Source organism: Drosophila guanche, unplaced genomic scaffold (assembly GCF_900245975.1).
Source record: "Drosophila guanche unplaced genomic scaffold, DGUA_6, whole genome shotgun sequence".
NCBI classification, from domain to species: Eukaryota; Metazoa; Arthropoda; class Insecta; order Diptera; family Drosophilidae; genus Drosophila; species Drosophila guanche.
This window is the reverse complement of record NW_022995743.1, coordinates 13,579,319-13,590,583: the sequence shown is the minus strand read 5'-3', so window position 1 is coordinate 13,590,583 and position 11,265 is coordinate 13,579,319. Positions and strand designations below refer to the sequence as shown.

Here is an 11,265-nt window from a genome sequence, read left to right as displayed (position 1 = left end):
GTACTCGTAAACTAAAACTCACCTTTTCTTAATAAGCGCTGGAACTGGTGCGCTAACGGATCGCTGGGCTATTTTTAAAAGCATGGGAAAAGAAAGAAAGNAAGAGGGGGGGGGGGGGGGGGGGGGGTGGAAGAACGATGGAAAAAGGGAACACACATATTTCAAGTTCATTTATTTAATTGAAATTGAGTTGATTTATTTGGACGCATATTTTGGTTCGATTAATCAACCCCACACAAGTGAAATGATCTACATAATCGCCGATTTCCCATCCTCAAATCAATGGACCATTACGGCGCACATGGAAGGAATCCTTTTCAGCTGCACATGTGCATAAATTAAATAATCCCAACAAGTGGCCAGCTTTTATGGATATTTCCGTCACCTTTAACACGAAAATCCATTCAGGAAAATACATGGCAAAACTATTCCACTTAATTGACTCGCACCGCAATAAAAACGAAATCATTTGACTATTTATGACATCCATTCACACAATGAAAACTACACCAAAGCACACTCCACGAACATCCATCCACCCTGTGGCAGGTCCTGCTGGTAATATCTGCTCCTGTGTGTTTGTGGCCTGAACGTAATCCAAGGAATGAAACCCACTTCGTAGCGCTCTTTCGTTTTTGTAGCCTCTGCACTGCCGAGGACAGTAAAACCACCCCATCAAAGTCCCCCTCCCCCCGCCTGTCCTGTATCCGAATGATTGTCTCTAATTGGAAGTTGTGACGTGTGTATTATGCTGATGGTGTTGACGCCGATCTTCGGGACCCACCCTCGACTACGATTCCAATACGGGACTTGCTCTATCCGCCCTGGGTGGTGGTTAATCGTAGACCGGCGTGGGAAGTCAAAGCTCAGAGGTCTCTCACTCGGTCGTGCGAGTATTGACAACATTTATTTTATATGTGTTTAGCTGGCGAAAATAAATTAATGCGCAAAAGATTGTTTCTTCGTGAGCGGCAAGCCAAAAAAACAGTTATCCGTGGCAGTTTAGGGGTTGCTGGAAATCAGAATTTTCCCATAGAATGAAGAGCAATTATGGTTGGTTGCTCGGTTGCAAATGTAATTTCGGGACTCAAGTGTTTTTCGAGTGTGGAAAATAAACTACCATTAGTTTGAAATTAAAAATATTAAATTAAACAAGTTTCCAAGTTCCCATAGATACCAAAATAAACTTCAAATGAATTCATTTATTAGAAAAGAATAATGGAATATAATTTTAAAATATCTCTCATTAAAGAGCGTAAAGGAACAAATTGTTAAAAAATATATACTTATGAAAAACACACGTGTGGTGTGCTGTGTTCAGTGGTGACAGAATCTTGAGCCCTTTCCGGTTTTCGGTTTTGCATTTTGTTTCGTAAATTCTTGTTTCTTCTGTGGCTCCCGGGGTTTCGGTGAGGGTTTTTGGTTCGACCCTTGCACCTTGTGGCCCCTGTTTCCTAATTACGAGCGGCGAACGTGCAGCCGGCTTAACTAACTCATTTGGATTGTGTTTGTCTCGGTCTGTTTTTAGTTAGCCCTGGCCATAGACACACAGACACACAGGTATATTGGGTATGGAGTATACGCGTATGCCTGCGCTTATGCAAATTTCATAAACCATAAACAGCATTTCCATTTGGACACGCAGGACTGCTGTTGACCCCAACGTTGTTGCTGCTGCTGACCAACGGTCAGTGGCAGCTTATTAGGCGCAATTACGGCAGGAGGGGATTACTTCCAGGCCAATGGACGACGAGGGGTTTGGTTTACTTCAAATGTACGTTTCATGACGGAGTGGGAGGCCGTGGATGATCGATTATATTATTTCTGGGCGTTCGGCGGAAGGTAGCCAAAGCGCAGGCGCGCCTGCTCGTACAGCATGAAGGTGATGATCGTGTTGGGACTCACTCGCAACAGGGCCGGAATGAAGCCCTTGTAGAATGCCAGCGGCGACTGGATGCTCAGGACCACCGCCATAAGGCCAGAGTACTCGCCCGGCTTGGCATTCATGTACCTGGTCTTGATCACATCAATGGGCTGCGTCATGATGGTGCCAATGCAGCCAGCTATCGTGGAGGTTAGAAAGTGCAAAGGCAGACCCTCCTTTGTGCCGAAGGTGCCCTGAATGATCTGCTTCACCTGGTCATAGGTGGCGTTAGTGCCTATTGTCAGCACCACGGCTCTGGTCACAGCGGGCACGGCGCCCCGAAAGAGACTCTTCACGCCCTCCTCCTTCTGTATGCGGTACAGCCCATCGAAGACGTGCTTATAGCTGGGGAAGTTATCCGATTGGACTCGTCTCTCATCCCTCCATATGACCGATACTCACTTTCGCCGCTTCTCCGGCGGCATCTTGATGTCGTTTTGCAGCCGTACTGTCACCACATCGCCCGGCACCCCCACAATGCCGCCGAAGATGCCGGCAAAGATCGCCAGCTGCACCTTGGCACCGACATTGCTTGAGTCCACAAACTTCTTGCCGTACTCATAGAGTGCGAAGCGGGCCGTCGTGTAGGTTAGCTGTCGGAACCAGGAGGCAGAGATGCCGCTGTAGAAGCCTGCGAGCCCGCCCTTCTGGTAGATATTTGATATGACCTTTCCGACCGAAACACTCTTGCCCTGCGTCTGCGTCTGCAGCTGCACTTTGACCAGATCCAGCGGATGGGTGGTGGTCACCGCAATGGCCGAGCAGACTCCTCCCGACCACCAACGCGGCAGACGCTGCTTGTCGATATCTGACATGGATCGGTGGATTTGTTGAGTTATGTGGAATCCGGCAACGATACCGATTTCCACATAGTACAAAAATTGTACAAGTTTGTTTTGGATTCCATCTCTCTCCAGGCCGCCTTTCTTTCTCAAGGATTAATGATTCGATAGTTTAGTTCTCATTTTTTCTTATTAAACAATTTCCTTTATTTACAATATTTTCACAAAGGGTTCATAGATCTTAACTCTAGATGTTAGATGGCTGCTTAGGGTACTAAGTAATGTGCCTCTTCCTATTTTAAATCTCAACGAGACGATCTCGCTAGGATCTCTCTGGATGTGGCCAAACTTACGACTATCACACTGGGTCCTGACTAGACTCTGTTTGGGGCTTTCCATTTACATTTCCATTTCTCTGATCATGTCTCTATTTTCTGCCACCTCTTCAATAGGCCATCTCCGCTCCCCAGGGTCTATAGGGTTTGGCACCGTTTGGCGTGGCATATTGCAGGACGCTGGCATTGTTGTAGTCCTGCCCCCCGCTCACGGGATACTGGGGAGCTGTGCTGTAGCTGAGGCTCTCCGCGCTGGCTGGAGGTCGGTGGCTGTTGGTCAGATCGATGTAGGTGGGAATCTGTTGCTCCGGATGGACAACCGTGTGATCGTGTGTATAGTGTTGCTGCTGCTGCTGCTGCTGTTGTTGTTGCTGCTGCTGTTGCTGTTGCTGTTGCTGTGGTGGCTGAGGCGTTGTCTGAGTCCGGACATGGGTGGGCGGTTGCTGTTGATGTTGCCCCTGTTGTTGCTGCTGTTGCTGCTGCTGCTGCTGCTGACTGCTAGTATCGGAGTGCAGCTCATGTGGTGGCAGCGGCTCACCATTAACACCACCCGATCCACTTGTCCTGGACACACTTGTCCTTCCACCATGCTGCTGCTGCTGCTGCTGCTGCTGCTGTTGTTGCTGTTGCGGTTGCTGCTGCTGCGAAGGCGATGCACTCAGCGTTGGGTAGCTGTGCAGTGATGAGCTGGAGACATAGGCACCTACAGGATTTCCGGCAGTCGCATAGGTCTGGTAGGGAGTGGCCGCACAGCTGGCGGTTGCCTGGTAGCCGACGGCACTGGCAGCGGAGGCGGACCATCCACTGGGACTGGCACAGCTCTTGGCCGAGAGCTCCCGCTGCTGCACAAAGTACTGCAGGTGGGACATGAGGCGCAGGCGCAGCGGATCCTGGATGTCCATGCCCTCGATAGTCACCAAGTAGCGTGCCACCTCGGCTGCGCACTCTCGGAACCCGATGATGTGGTAGTCCATGGCCACGCGCTGCGGGTCATAGCTGAGCGAGTCCAATGCTGCAACAAGAAGAGGAGGCGAAAGTCAATAAGCTGTCTAATCCATCGTCAGAGACCAGAGCAAACAATTCAAATAGTTGTTCCCACGCGACTGCCTAAACAACCACCCCCATGTCCTTCTCCGGGATGGGACAAGCCTCAGGGCAGGGGGTGGCAGTGCTAATGCTAATGGTTTGCCTAGGGGTGGAAGCGCCCTGTTCGCCCGCTTCTGGGTATAAAAAGCGAGCTGTGTAAGGGCAGTGGGAGGCGGGCAATGAGCAGCGTGGGAAGCCCCGAGATTCGAGATTCACTTGGGCGGTGCATTGTTATGTCTCTGAATTTTGCGGCAATCATAATATTTTTCCCATAATGCCAGCCGGCAACCCGCGCCCTAATACTCCCTCCTGTTTATGGGAACAACAGGTTGGGATTTATAATGAGAGAATTCTAACTATTTGGGGAACAATTATCCCAGTTTAGTGTTTCAATTTGTTAGCAAAGTGGCCGTATCCCGATCCCTGGTGTCTTCTTTTATGTGGGATACAATTCGAGGAATTATTAATTTAAATAGGAACTTGAAACTAAGAACTTAGGATTCTGTTAGGGAAATTGTGAGGCTTTTTTGGCTAAGAAAATTATTAAAAATTATCCTCTGTCAAAAAATAAGACTATTGATTGACCTTGAATGATCTCTAAACATGCTTTGTCTTGAAGACCGACTAATCACGTTAAATAACTAATGAACTATGGCTTGAAACTGAAAATAAAGTTGACTAATTCCCCCTTTTAAAAGTTTGTTTTATAGCCTCAAAATTCTTTGATTCCCCCCGAGATTTTGAAACTTACTTTTTGACTGCAAATTCTTGAGATGCTCCACCGTGAGCTGTAGTATTTCGGCCTTCTCCAGCTTGGCGGATCCCTGCTTCTCGTAGGCCGAGGGCACCAGACGCTTCAGTTCGGTGAGCGAGGAGTTGATGCGATCGCGACGCTTCTTCTCGATGACTCCGCGACGCTTCTTGCGGCTCATCAGTTGGCAGCTACCCGGCTGACTAGGAGAGACTCTGTAAGCGAAACAGAAATAAAACAAAATGTTAGTAGGAAGAACCCAAATAATTGTTGAGCAGATTACGCATACGCACTGTTCTTTGGAGGACTCCTCCGAGTAGAGGTCGTCGCAGTCGCTCTCGGAGAGCGCGCGCTTCAGACTGTTGTGTCCGTGGCTGTGATGGCTCTGCGGCGGCTGCACCCAGTGGCTTTGGGGGGTGCTGGCGGTGGCTGGCAAGGCCACGGCCGGACCTGCCGCATATCCCCAATGGTGGAGTGGCGCATTCGCGTGCATGTTGTGGTCCATCTTTGTTCTTTGTTGATCCTGCTGCACACTTGACACTTGACTGAGAGCACTGGGCGATTGTCTTTTCACTTGAGGTTCTTTCTTGCACTTGGACTTGGACTTGGACTCGGAACCAAAGAGCGGAGCTGGCTTGAGCACGTGACTTATCGTGTGCGCGAACGGCGTTCGACTGATTTTGCAGCACACGACTAACGGACGACCTGCCCGCCGTTGCCGTCGTCGCTGCCGCCGCTCAACCCCTTTCGAACGCCGCCGGCAGCCGCCCAATAAGATGCAGCAGCAACCACCCCCTGGCAACGCGTGCCGCCGCTCTCCAGGATGTTTAGGCTGGGGGTAGGTAATAGTTCACGATGATCGCTGTTAGGTGAGAGAGACCAACAAATGAACAAGGGCGGATAGCAAACGTGGCAGAGAGAGAGAGAAAGATGACCTTGGAGTGAGCAGCACGAAGTCAGCGTGCGAGAGGAATAGATGGAACGAAAAGAGCAATCACTGTGCCGGCTTTATATCCGCCTGTCATCGATGTCGATGGCATCAGCATCAGCATCGGTATCGGCACCAGCATCATCGCCGTGGGCGTCTGTCTGTCTGTTTGTCTGTCCGCCTGCCCGTCGGCTGACTTGTGCTGCCACTTGCTCCTGCTGCTGGCAGGCCCATGAAATGGCTGGAACTGGAGCACGCGACCCGAACAGCGGCCGGTCGTGTGGCATTGGACCTGGCGCCGTGCCCCAACAAGTGCAACGGACGACGCTGACCTTTATCTGCATACAAACACACGTCCCGTGTTTGGGCCAATATTTCTAGGTCAGTGTTGCCTCAAGGTTACGGGAGCCGCAGACGCACACACAGCCACAGCCGCCGTATCCCGGTGCGGAGACATACCAGAAGGATGCGTGGACAGGTGCCTGAAGGCGGTGTGGTGTGTTGACCTAGTCCCTCGGATGAAATCGATACATTTCCATTGTTCAGTTGCCATGCTAATTGTGAGGCACTCAAGGAGGTGTCCTTTCCAAACATTAAACACACAGTGCGACAGTCATTACGATTGCTATGCAGATAAAACAAGATACGAGATAAAATCCTCATGCTTACAATTTACAAAATACATCCAAAATCTGCGCATTTTTATTTAATCTGCAATCTAAACTTTAAAATCTGATGGTTTGTGTCTATACTCTAGAGAATGGAAAGAACTCTCATGAGATTTCTTTTTGGTATCAATGAAATGGCTATACCTGAAGACAAATCGAGCCAAACTTTAAGTTTTCAAGCATTTTAACCATTCAGCAATTGCTGTGGCTTATCAATATAGGAAGCACCATGACCATGAAAGCTAATAGAGCAGTATACTGGTATGCAAAGTCAAATTAACAACGCATACAGGTGCTACAAAATCGCGCCATGCTACAAATAACAAACTGCAATTTGTGTAGAACATAAAGCCAGACTTCTACATTGAAGGTGCTCATATAATCCTCCCACTTTTCTGACTAACTTTTAGATTTTTGTTTGTACATATCTACATATGTACATACAAATTGCTTTTTCGGGAATGCTTTAAAAATCTAGCTAGATATTCAGATTTCCTGCAGGTCTTTTCACCTTTGAAAAAATATTTTGTTTAGACGCTATAGTCTGTCAATCAATTTTAATTTGCCTTAGAAAAATCTTTAAAATTAAGAAATGAATACAAAATGCCTGCAGTTTCAATTGCATTCCATTCCCTTCTCCACAATATTGTCGGCATCAAACAATTGCCATCTAAATGTGACCATTTCAGATGTGATACCCTCAGTATAACTCTGCTCATTTCCGTGGTGGCGTATGCTTGATATTAATGCTCGAGCTCATATCAATTTCGAAATGAATTGAAAATGGAAAATAATAAAAAAGTGCTTTTAATTTGATTCGGCATGCTGTCGCTCAGGTTTCAAATGTAACAAAAAGTAAAGTGAAAATGTTTAATGGCCAATGCCAGGGCCAGGGCCAGCGTGGGACAATCTCTAAGCGGCGGCTGGACTATGGAACTGAGTAGAGAGCTGAAATCGACGAAATCCACCCCTAATCAAGTGGATGGATAGTGCACGGCGAGAGGCAGCAGCGACAACGCCAGCAAGTTGAACTTGCACCACCGTCGCTCACTCGCAATCGAGAACAAAATCGCAGCCGTGGCTCGTGGCTCGTGGGAAAGCCAAAGGTCCGGGGATTCTCACGCATGTTCAGCACGTGCAGGACGTGCGCCGTCCGCTTCGTAGTGAGAGAGAGAGAGAGAGAGAGAGTGGGTTGGTAGGTGGGAGGGACAGCAAAGACAAATTGTTTGAAGTGCATTCAAGGTATGGAGCCAAAGGAGCGTCGCAAACACTTTATTTTAATGGATTTCTGGCAGCAACTTTCTATAATGAAAATTGCGGTCCACCATATACAATACGAGTATTGGCTCGGCTACAAACATAAGTACATAAGTATCTGGTTAGGTATTTCTCACATATCTGGTTACATCTAATTTCATTCGGGCGGAGGTCAAAGTCAAAGGCCACCGAATTCCGAATTCCGAATTCCGAATCTAGAAGCTCTTAAGGCAAAGACTACTGTGCGTTCCAGCGTTCACTTGGGGATTTTCGTCGACGAAGGGCCCCAGGCTGAGCGGCTCCGCTTCATCGATCCACGTTTCCAGGGTGCAGGAGCTCGATTGGTGGCTCGACCTCTGTGACTGCGACTGGGATCGGGATCGGGATCGGAAGTGGGAGGGACCGGTCGCCGCCTTGCGCCACCGACTATCAAAGTCATCCCAGTGGGTGGACAGCTGCCAACGATCGATGCTCTCGTCGTCCATTGAGTTGCCATTGATGTCCCACTTGACAATGGGGTAATCATCGTGCGGCGGCTCCATGATCACAACGTTGTGGTAGTTTCCTTCGATCTTCGATCCCAGGCTGATGCTGCACGGATGGAACCTGGCCGCAGTCGGCATCTGTTGCGGCTGCTGCGGCTTCTGTTTGGGTTGGGGCTGCGGCTGCTTCTGCTGCTCCTCCACCTGCAGATGCAGATCCAGACTGGAGTTGGACGGGGTGTGCCGCAGATATCGCACGTTTTCCCTGTAGGGCACTCGCTCGAACTCGATGCCAGAGTCTGGGACGGGGGTGGACTCGAGTACCTCATAGTTGCTCGAGCTGAGCAAGTACCTGCTCCTCAGGTCTAGCTTGGTCTCCGGATAGTGGAGCTGCGGCTGCGGCTGCTTCTCCTCCTCTGCCTCGCTGGCATACTCAAAGTGTTGGACGGCTTTTGGTTGCGTTTGGTGTTGTTGGTGTTGGTGTTGGTGTTGCTCGGGTTTGGGACTACACTCGTTCAGCTGCAGCTCCTCGTAGATGGCCTCCGCTGTGTGGCAATTGCTGTTCACATCCTTCTGCGGATACGTCTCTCCATCGGACGGCTCCATCTCATCCTCATCATCGCCATCCTCCTCGTCCAGGCGCTGCACAAAGAGCTGCCTTGAAGTGGATATCTTGCGAAGCAACTGCAATGCAAATCGTTAAAAATAAAGTGTTCAGAGTGAGCGGCCAACGCGACGCATGAGTAACAAACTACACGGAAGGCGGAGGTTCCTTGTTTCCTGTTCCGCCTGTTTGCTTAATGTTTATTTTAGTGCCTTCAGGGGCATCGATTTTTTATCGATTGCCCCCACTGCCACTCGGCCAGCACATTGACTCTCCTCTCTCTGCCGCCAACTCACCTTCAGGCAGGACTTTTTGGTGCGCCTCAGCAAATGGGACATTCTGCTTGCCGTCTCCGTCTCCGCCGTCTCGGTGTTCCAAAAATAAGGCAGAAATGTGTGTGCAATTATCGCTATTATTGTTGTGGCTTAAACGTTGTGGCTTTGACAGGGGCATGCCTCATCGCTACGGTTGCGACGGCTGCTGCAGCACCTTGGCCTAACAAAACAAAACTGAAACTGTAATGGGAATCGAAACCTCGCTAGCGGCGCTGGCGGCAGTTTGCAGGTGGAGCAGGCGGCAAGGACACCCTGCCTCGGCTCGGTCGTGTGCCACATGACTCATGGCAGCCACTGCAAATGCCAGCTGAGAGGCGACCCCTAACGCGACGAGACGCGACGCCGCGGTCGGCACAGGCGCAGTATAATCCGCAGAATATGGCCAGACGAGCGCCCAGATTGCGGAATCTCGGGTGGGGCATTGGGGCAGGGCGGGGAGGGAGGTCGCCTAATGCGGTAATAGCGGTGCTTAAACCGAACCAAGCCTCCTCAGAGTGCCCTCGAATGGCCGGTCAAGTGGTTGGGCTCCCCTACGCCCACTAATATCCTGGGCCAAAGGTAGTTCCTGCCCTCGGATTATTGGCTTCGTGTGGCAGTGTTGGCGCCAAGAGTCTCGCGTGAAACTTTATTATGAAGCTATTTCCTGACAAGGCTTCCTTTAGACTATTGGGAATATACTTTCAAAAAGGAGGGATATGTATATGTGAATATAAAAAATTGCAATTAATGCCTGCAGAACATTTTCTATTCATTCACATTTGAATAGTAAAATAGGCTGGAATCAAATCAAAGCTGTCTGAACCTTTGACCATAGACGAAATGATAATGAAATCAAGTGTAGACACGAGTAAACTCCGAACATCAAGTCCCTATCTGCCATACACCTTGCAGCTGTTCAAGAGGTGGAATAAAACACTATAAAAAGACTATCAGCTAGGACCACAGCAAGTGGAAATTGTAATAGATGGATTTTAGTTACGGAATGGGGAGTCGAAATGGATTTAAAGTCTTAATCAATTGATATGGTTGCCGAAACTCCAAGGCACTGACTGCTGTGCACAGTGTCCTAATTAATGACATTTGCATGTAAATTTCAAGCAAATTAAGCAAATGATTTAAATGAATTTTCGTGTAAATATCCAAACCAGTTTTACCATTCGAGCTCTCTTCTTATTTGACTGTCGAGAATGAAAACATTTTCGGCTAGCACTTTGTGGCGATTTGTCACATCACTCAAAGTGAGGGGAAGGACGCAAAGGACACACATTGCTGTGGTTTCGGGCTATTTTGAAATCCGAATTGAAAACTGAAATGAATCGTAGTGTGAATGATGACACTCGCAGCAAATTGCAATCAAATCGCAATGATTCGGCACTCGCACCGACAGGACAATCCCATCTTTCGGTCTCTTGAGCGTGACAAGATCCTTTTTTCGGTCATCGCTCAATATTTTTCGGCTTTTCGACTCTGACTTTTGACAGTTGTCATTCTCGGCTCTTGCCAGTTTTTTCTGTTTGTGTGCTTTAAAGAGATACTCTTTGCTTGCGGCCCAAAGGGGTGCCATGTCGTGTCCGATCAGAGGCGGAAGATATTGATGAGGTTGCCCAATTAACAATTGATTGATAGACCCATCTCCGGCAAAGGCGATTGGAAAAAGTAGAGTGCCGAATGAAGAGCGCCGCAATTGCCAATATCGATTACAAAAGTTGGATTTTAATTTTTAATTGCCGTTCGATGTGCCCTCAAGGGGGGTTGCGCTCGATTTGTCAGGAGAACAGACCGCAATCCTCCCCTGCCCATCCCTCTCCTGCTTCCAGGACACGTACTCGACTATTTTTATGGTCATTGCCGTGGAATTTGTTAGGGGTGTGTGGAGGGGTTTGACACGGCTCGAGGACCGGAGAGAAGAGCGTCCATGTCCTCGGGCAAGTGTCAATTATGCACGTCTTGATGATGGCACGGCATGGGCATGGGCATGGGCATGGACATGGGCCTCAATCGCTGTTGGAAATTTACATTTTATTAGTTTTACATGCTCGAGCAGCGGCTCAAGGGCATTAAAATTATTTACGATGCCAAATATTGTTGGTTGTAAATTTCGCATTCTGGCAAA

The 11,265-nt window shown here is 48.8% G+C and overlaps 3 protein-coding genes across 3 annotated transcripts; all 3 read right to left on the bottom strand.

Moving 5' to 3' along the window:
* Positions 1–1,309: 1,309 nt before the first annotated feature.
* Positions 1,310–2,816, bottom strand: LOC117578595 (mitochondrial dicarboxylate carrier). The gene is made up of 2 exons (XM_034264188.1): positions 2,327–2,816; positions 1,310–2,269 (listed from the first exon to the last, which is right to left on the bottom strand). The coding sequence occupies exons 1-2, from the start codon at positions 2,737–2,739 to the stop codon at positions 1,819–1,821; spliced, it is 864 nt and encodes a 287-aa protein (XP_034120079.1). The 5' UTR covers positions 2,740–2,816; the 3' UTR covers positions 1,310–1,818.
* A 79-nt stretch (positions 2,817–2,895) lies between these two features.
* On the bottom strand, positions 2,896–5,540 carry LOC117578570 (hairy/enhancer-of-split related with YRPW motif protein). Its single transcript, XM_034264151.1, has 3 exons — positions 5,172–5,540; positions 4,879–5,093; positions 2,896–4,053 (listed from the first exon to the last, which is right to left on the bottom strand). The coding sequence occupies exons 1-3, from the start codon at positions 5,381–5,383 to the stop codon at positions 3,152–3,154; spliced, it is 1,329 nt and encodes a 442-aa protein (XP_034120042.1). The 5' UTR covers positions 5,384–5,540; the 3' UTR covers positions 2,896–3,151.
* Positions 5,541–7,706: 2,166 nt separating this feature from the next.
* LOC117578588 lies at positions 7,707–9,332 on the bottom strand. The gene is made up of 2 exons (XM_034264175.1): positions 9,114–9,332; positions 7,707–8,897 (listed from the first exon to the last, which is right to left on the bottom strand). Exons 1-2 carry the CDS (start codon positions 9,153–9,155, stop codon positions 7,947–7,949), a joined length of 993 nt encoding a protein of 330 aa, XP_034120066.1. The 5' UTR covers positions 9,156–9,332; the 3' UTR covers positions 7,707–7,946.
* Positions 9,333–11,265: the final 1,933 nt, after the last annotated feature.

What these genes read in the sequence shown, in the direction of transcription:
- LOC117578570 (XM_034264151.1), bottom strand. Translation starts at nt 5,383, where the DNA reads ATGGACCACAACATGCACGCGAATGCGCCACTCCACCATTGGGGATAT. An exon ending in GAGGAGTCCTCCAAAGAACA is followed by an intron (nt 5,094 to 5,171) that starts GTGCGTATGCGT and finishes TTTCGCTTACAG; the next exon opens with AGTCTCTCCTAGTCAGCCGG. An exon ending in CAAGAATTTGCAGTCAAAAA is followed by an intron (nt 4,054 to 4,878) that starts GTAAGTTTCAAA and finishes TTCTTGTTGCAG; the next exon opens with CATTGGACTCGCTCAGCTAT.
- LOC117578595 (XM_034264188.1), bottom strand. Translation starts at nt 2,739, where the DNA reads ATGTCAGATATCGACAAGCAGCGTCTGCCGCGTTGGTGGTCGGGAGGA. An exon ending in CCGCCGGAGAAGCGGCGAAA is followed by an intron (nt 2,270 to 2,326) that starts GTGAGTATCGGT and finishes TAACTTCCCCAG; the next exon opens with CTATAAGCACGTCTTCGATG.
- LOC117578588 (XM_034264175.1), bottom strand. Translation starts at nt 9,155, where the DNA reads ATGTCCCATTTGCTGAGGCGCACCAAAAAGTCCTGCCTGAAG. An exon ending in CCAAAAAGTCCTGCCTGAAG is followed by an intron (nt 8,898 to 9,113) that starts GTGAGTTGGCGG and finishes TTTGCATTGCAG; the next exon opens with TTGCTTCGCAAGATATCCAC.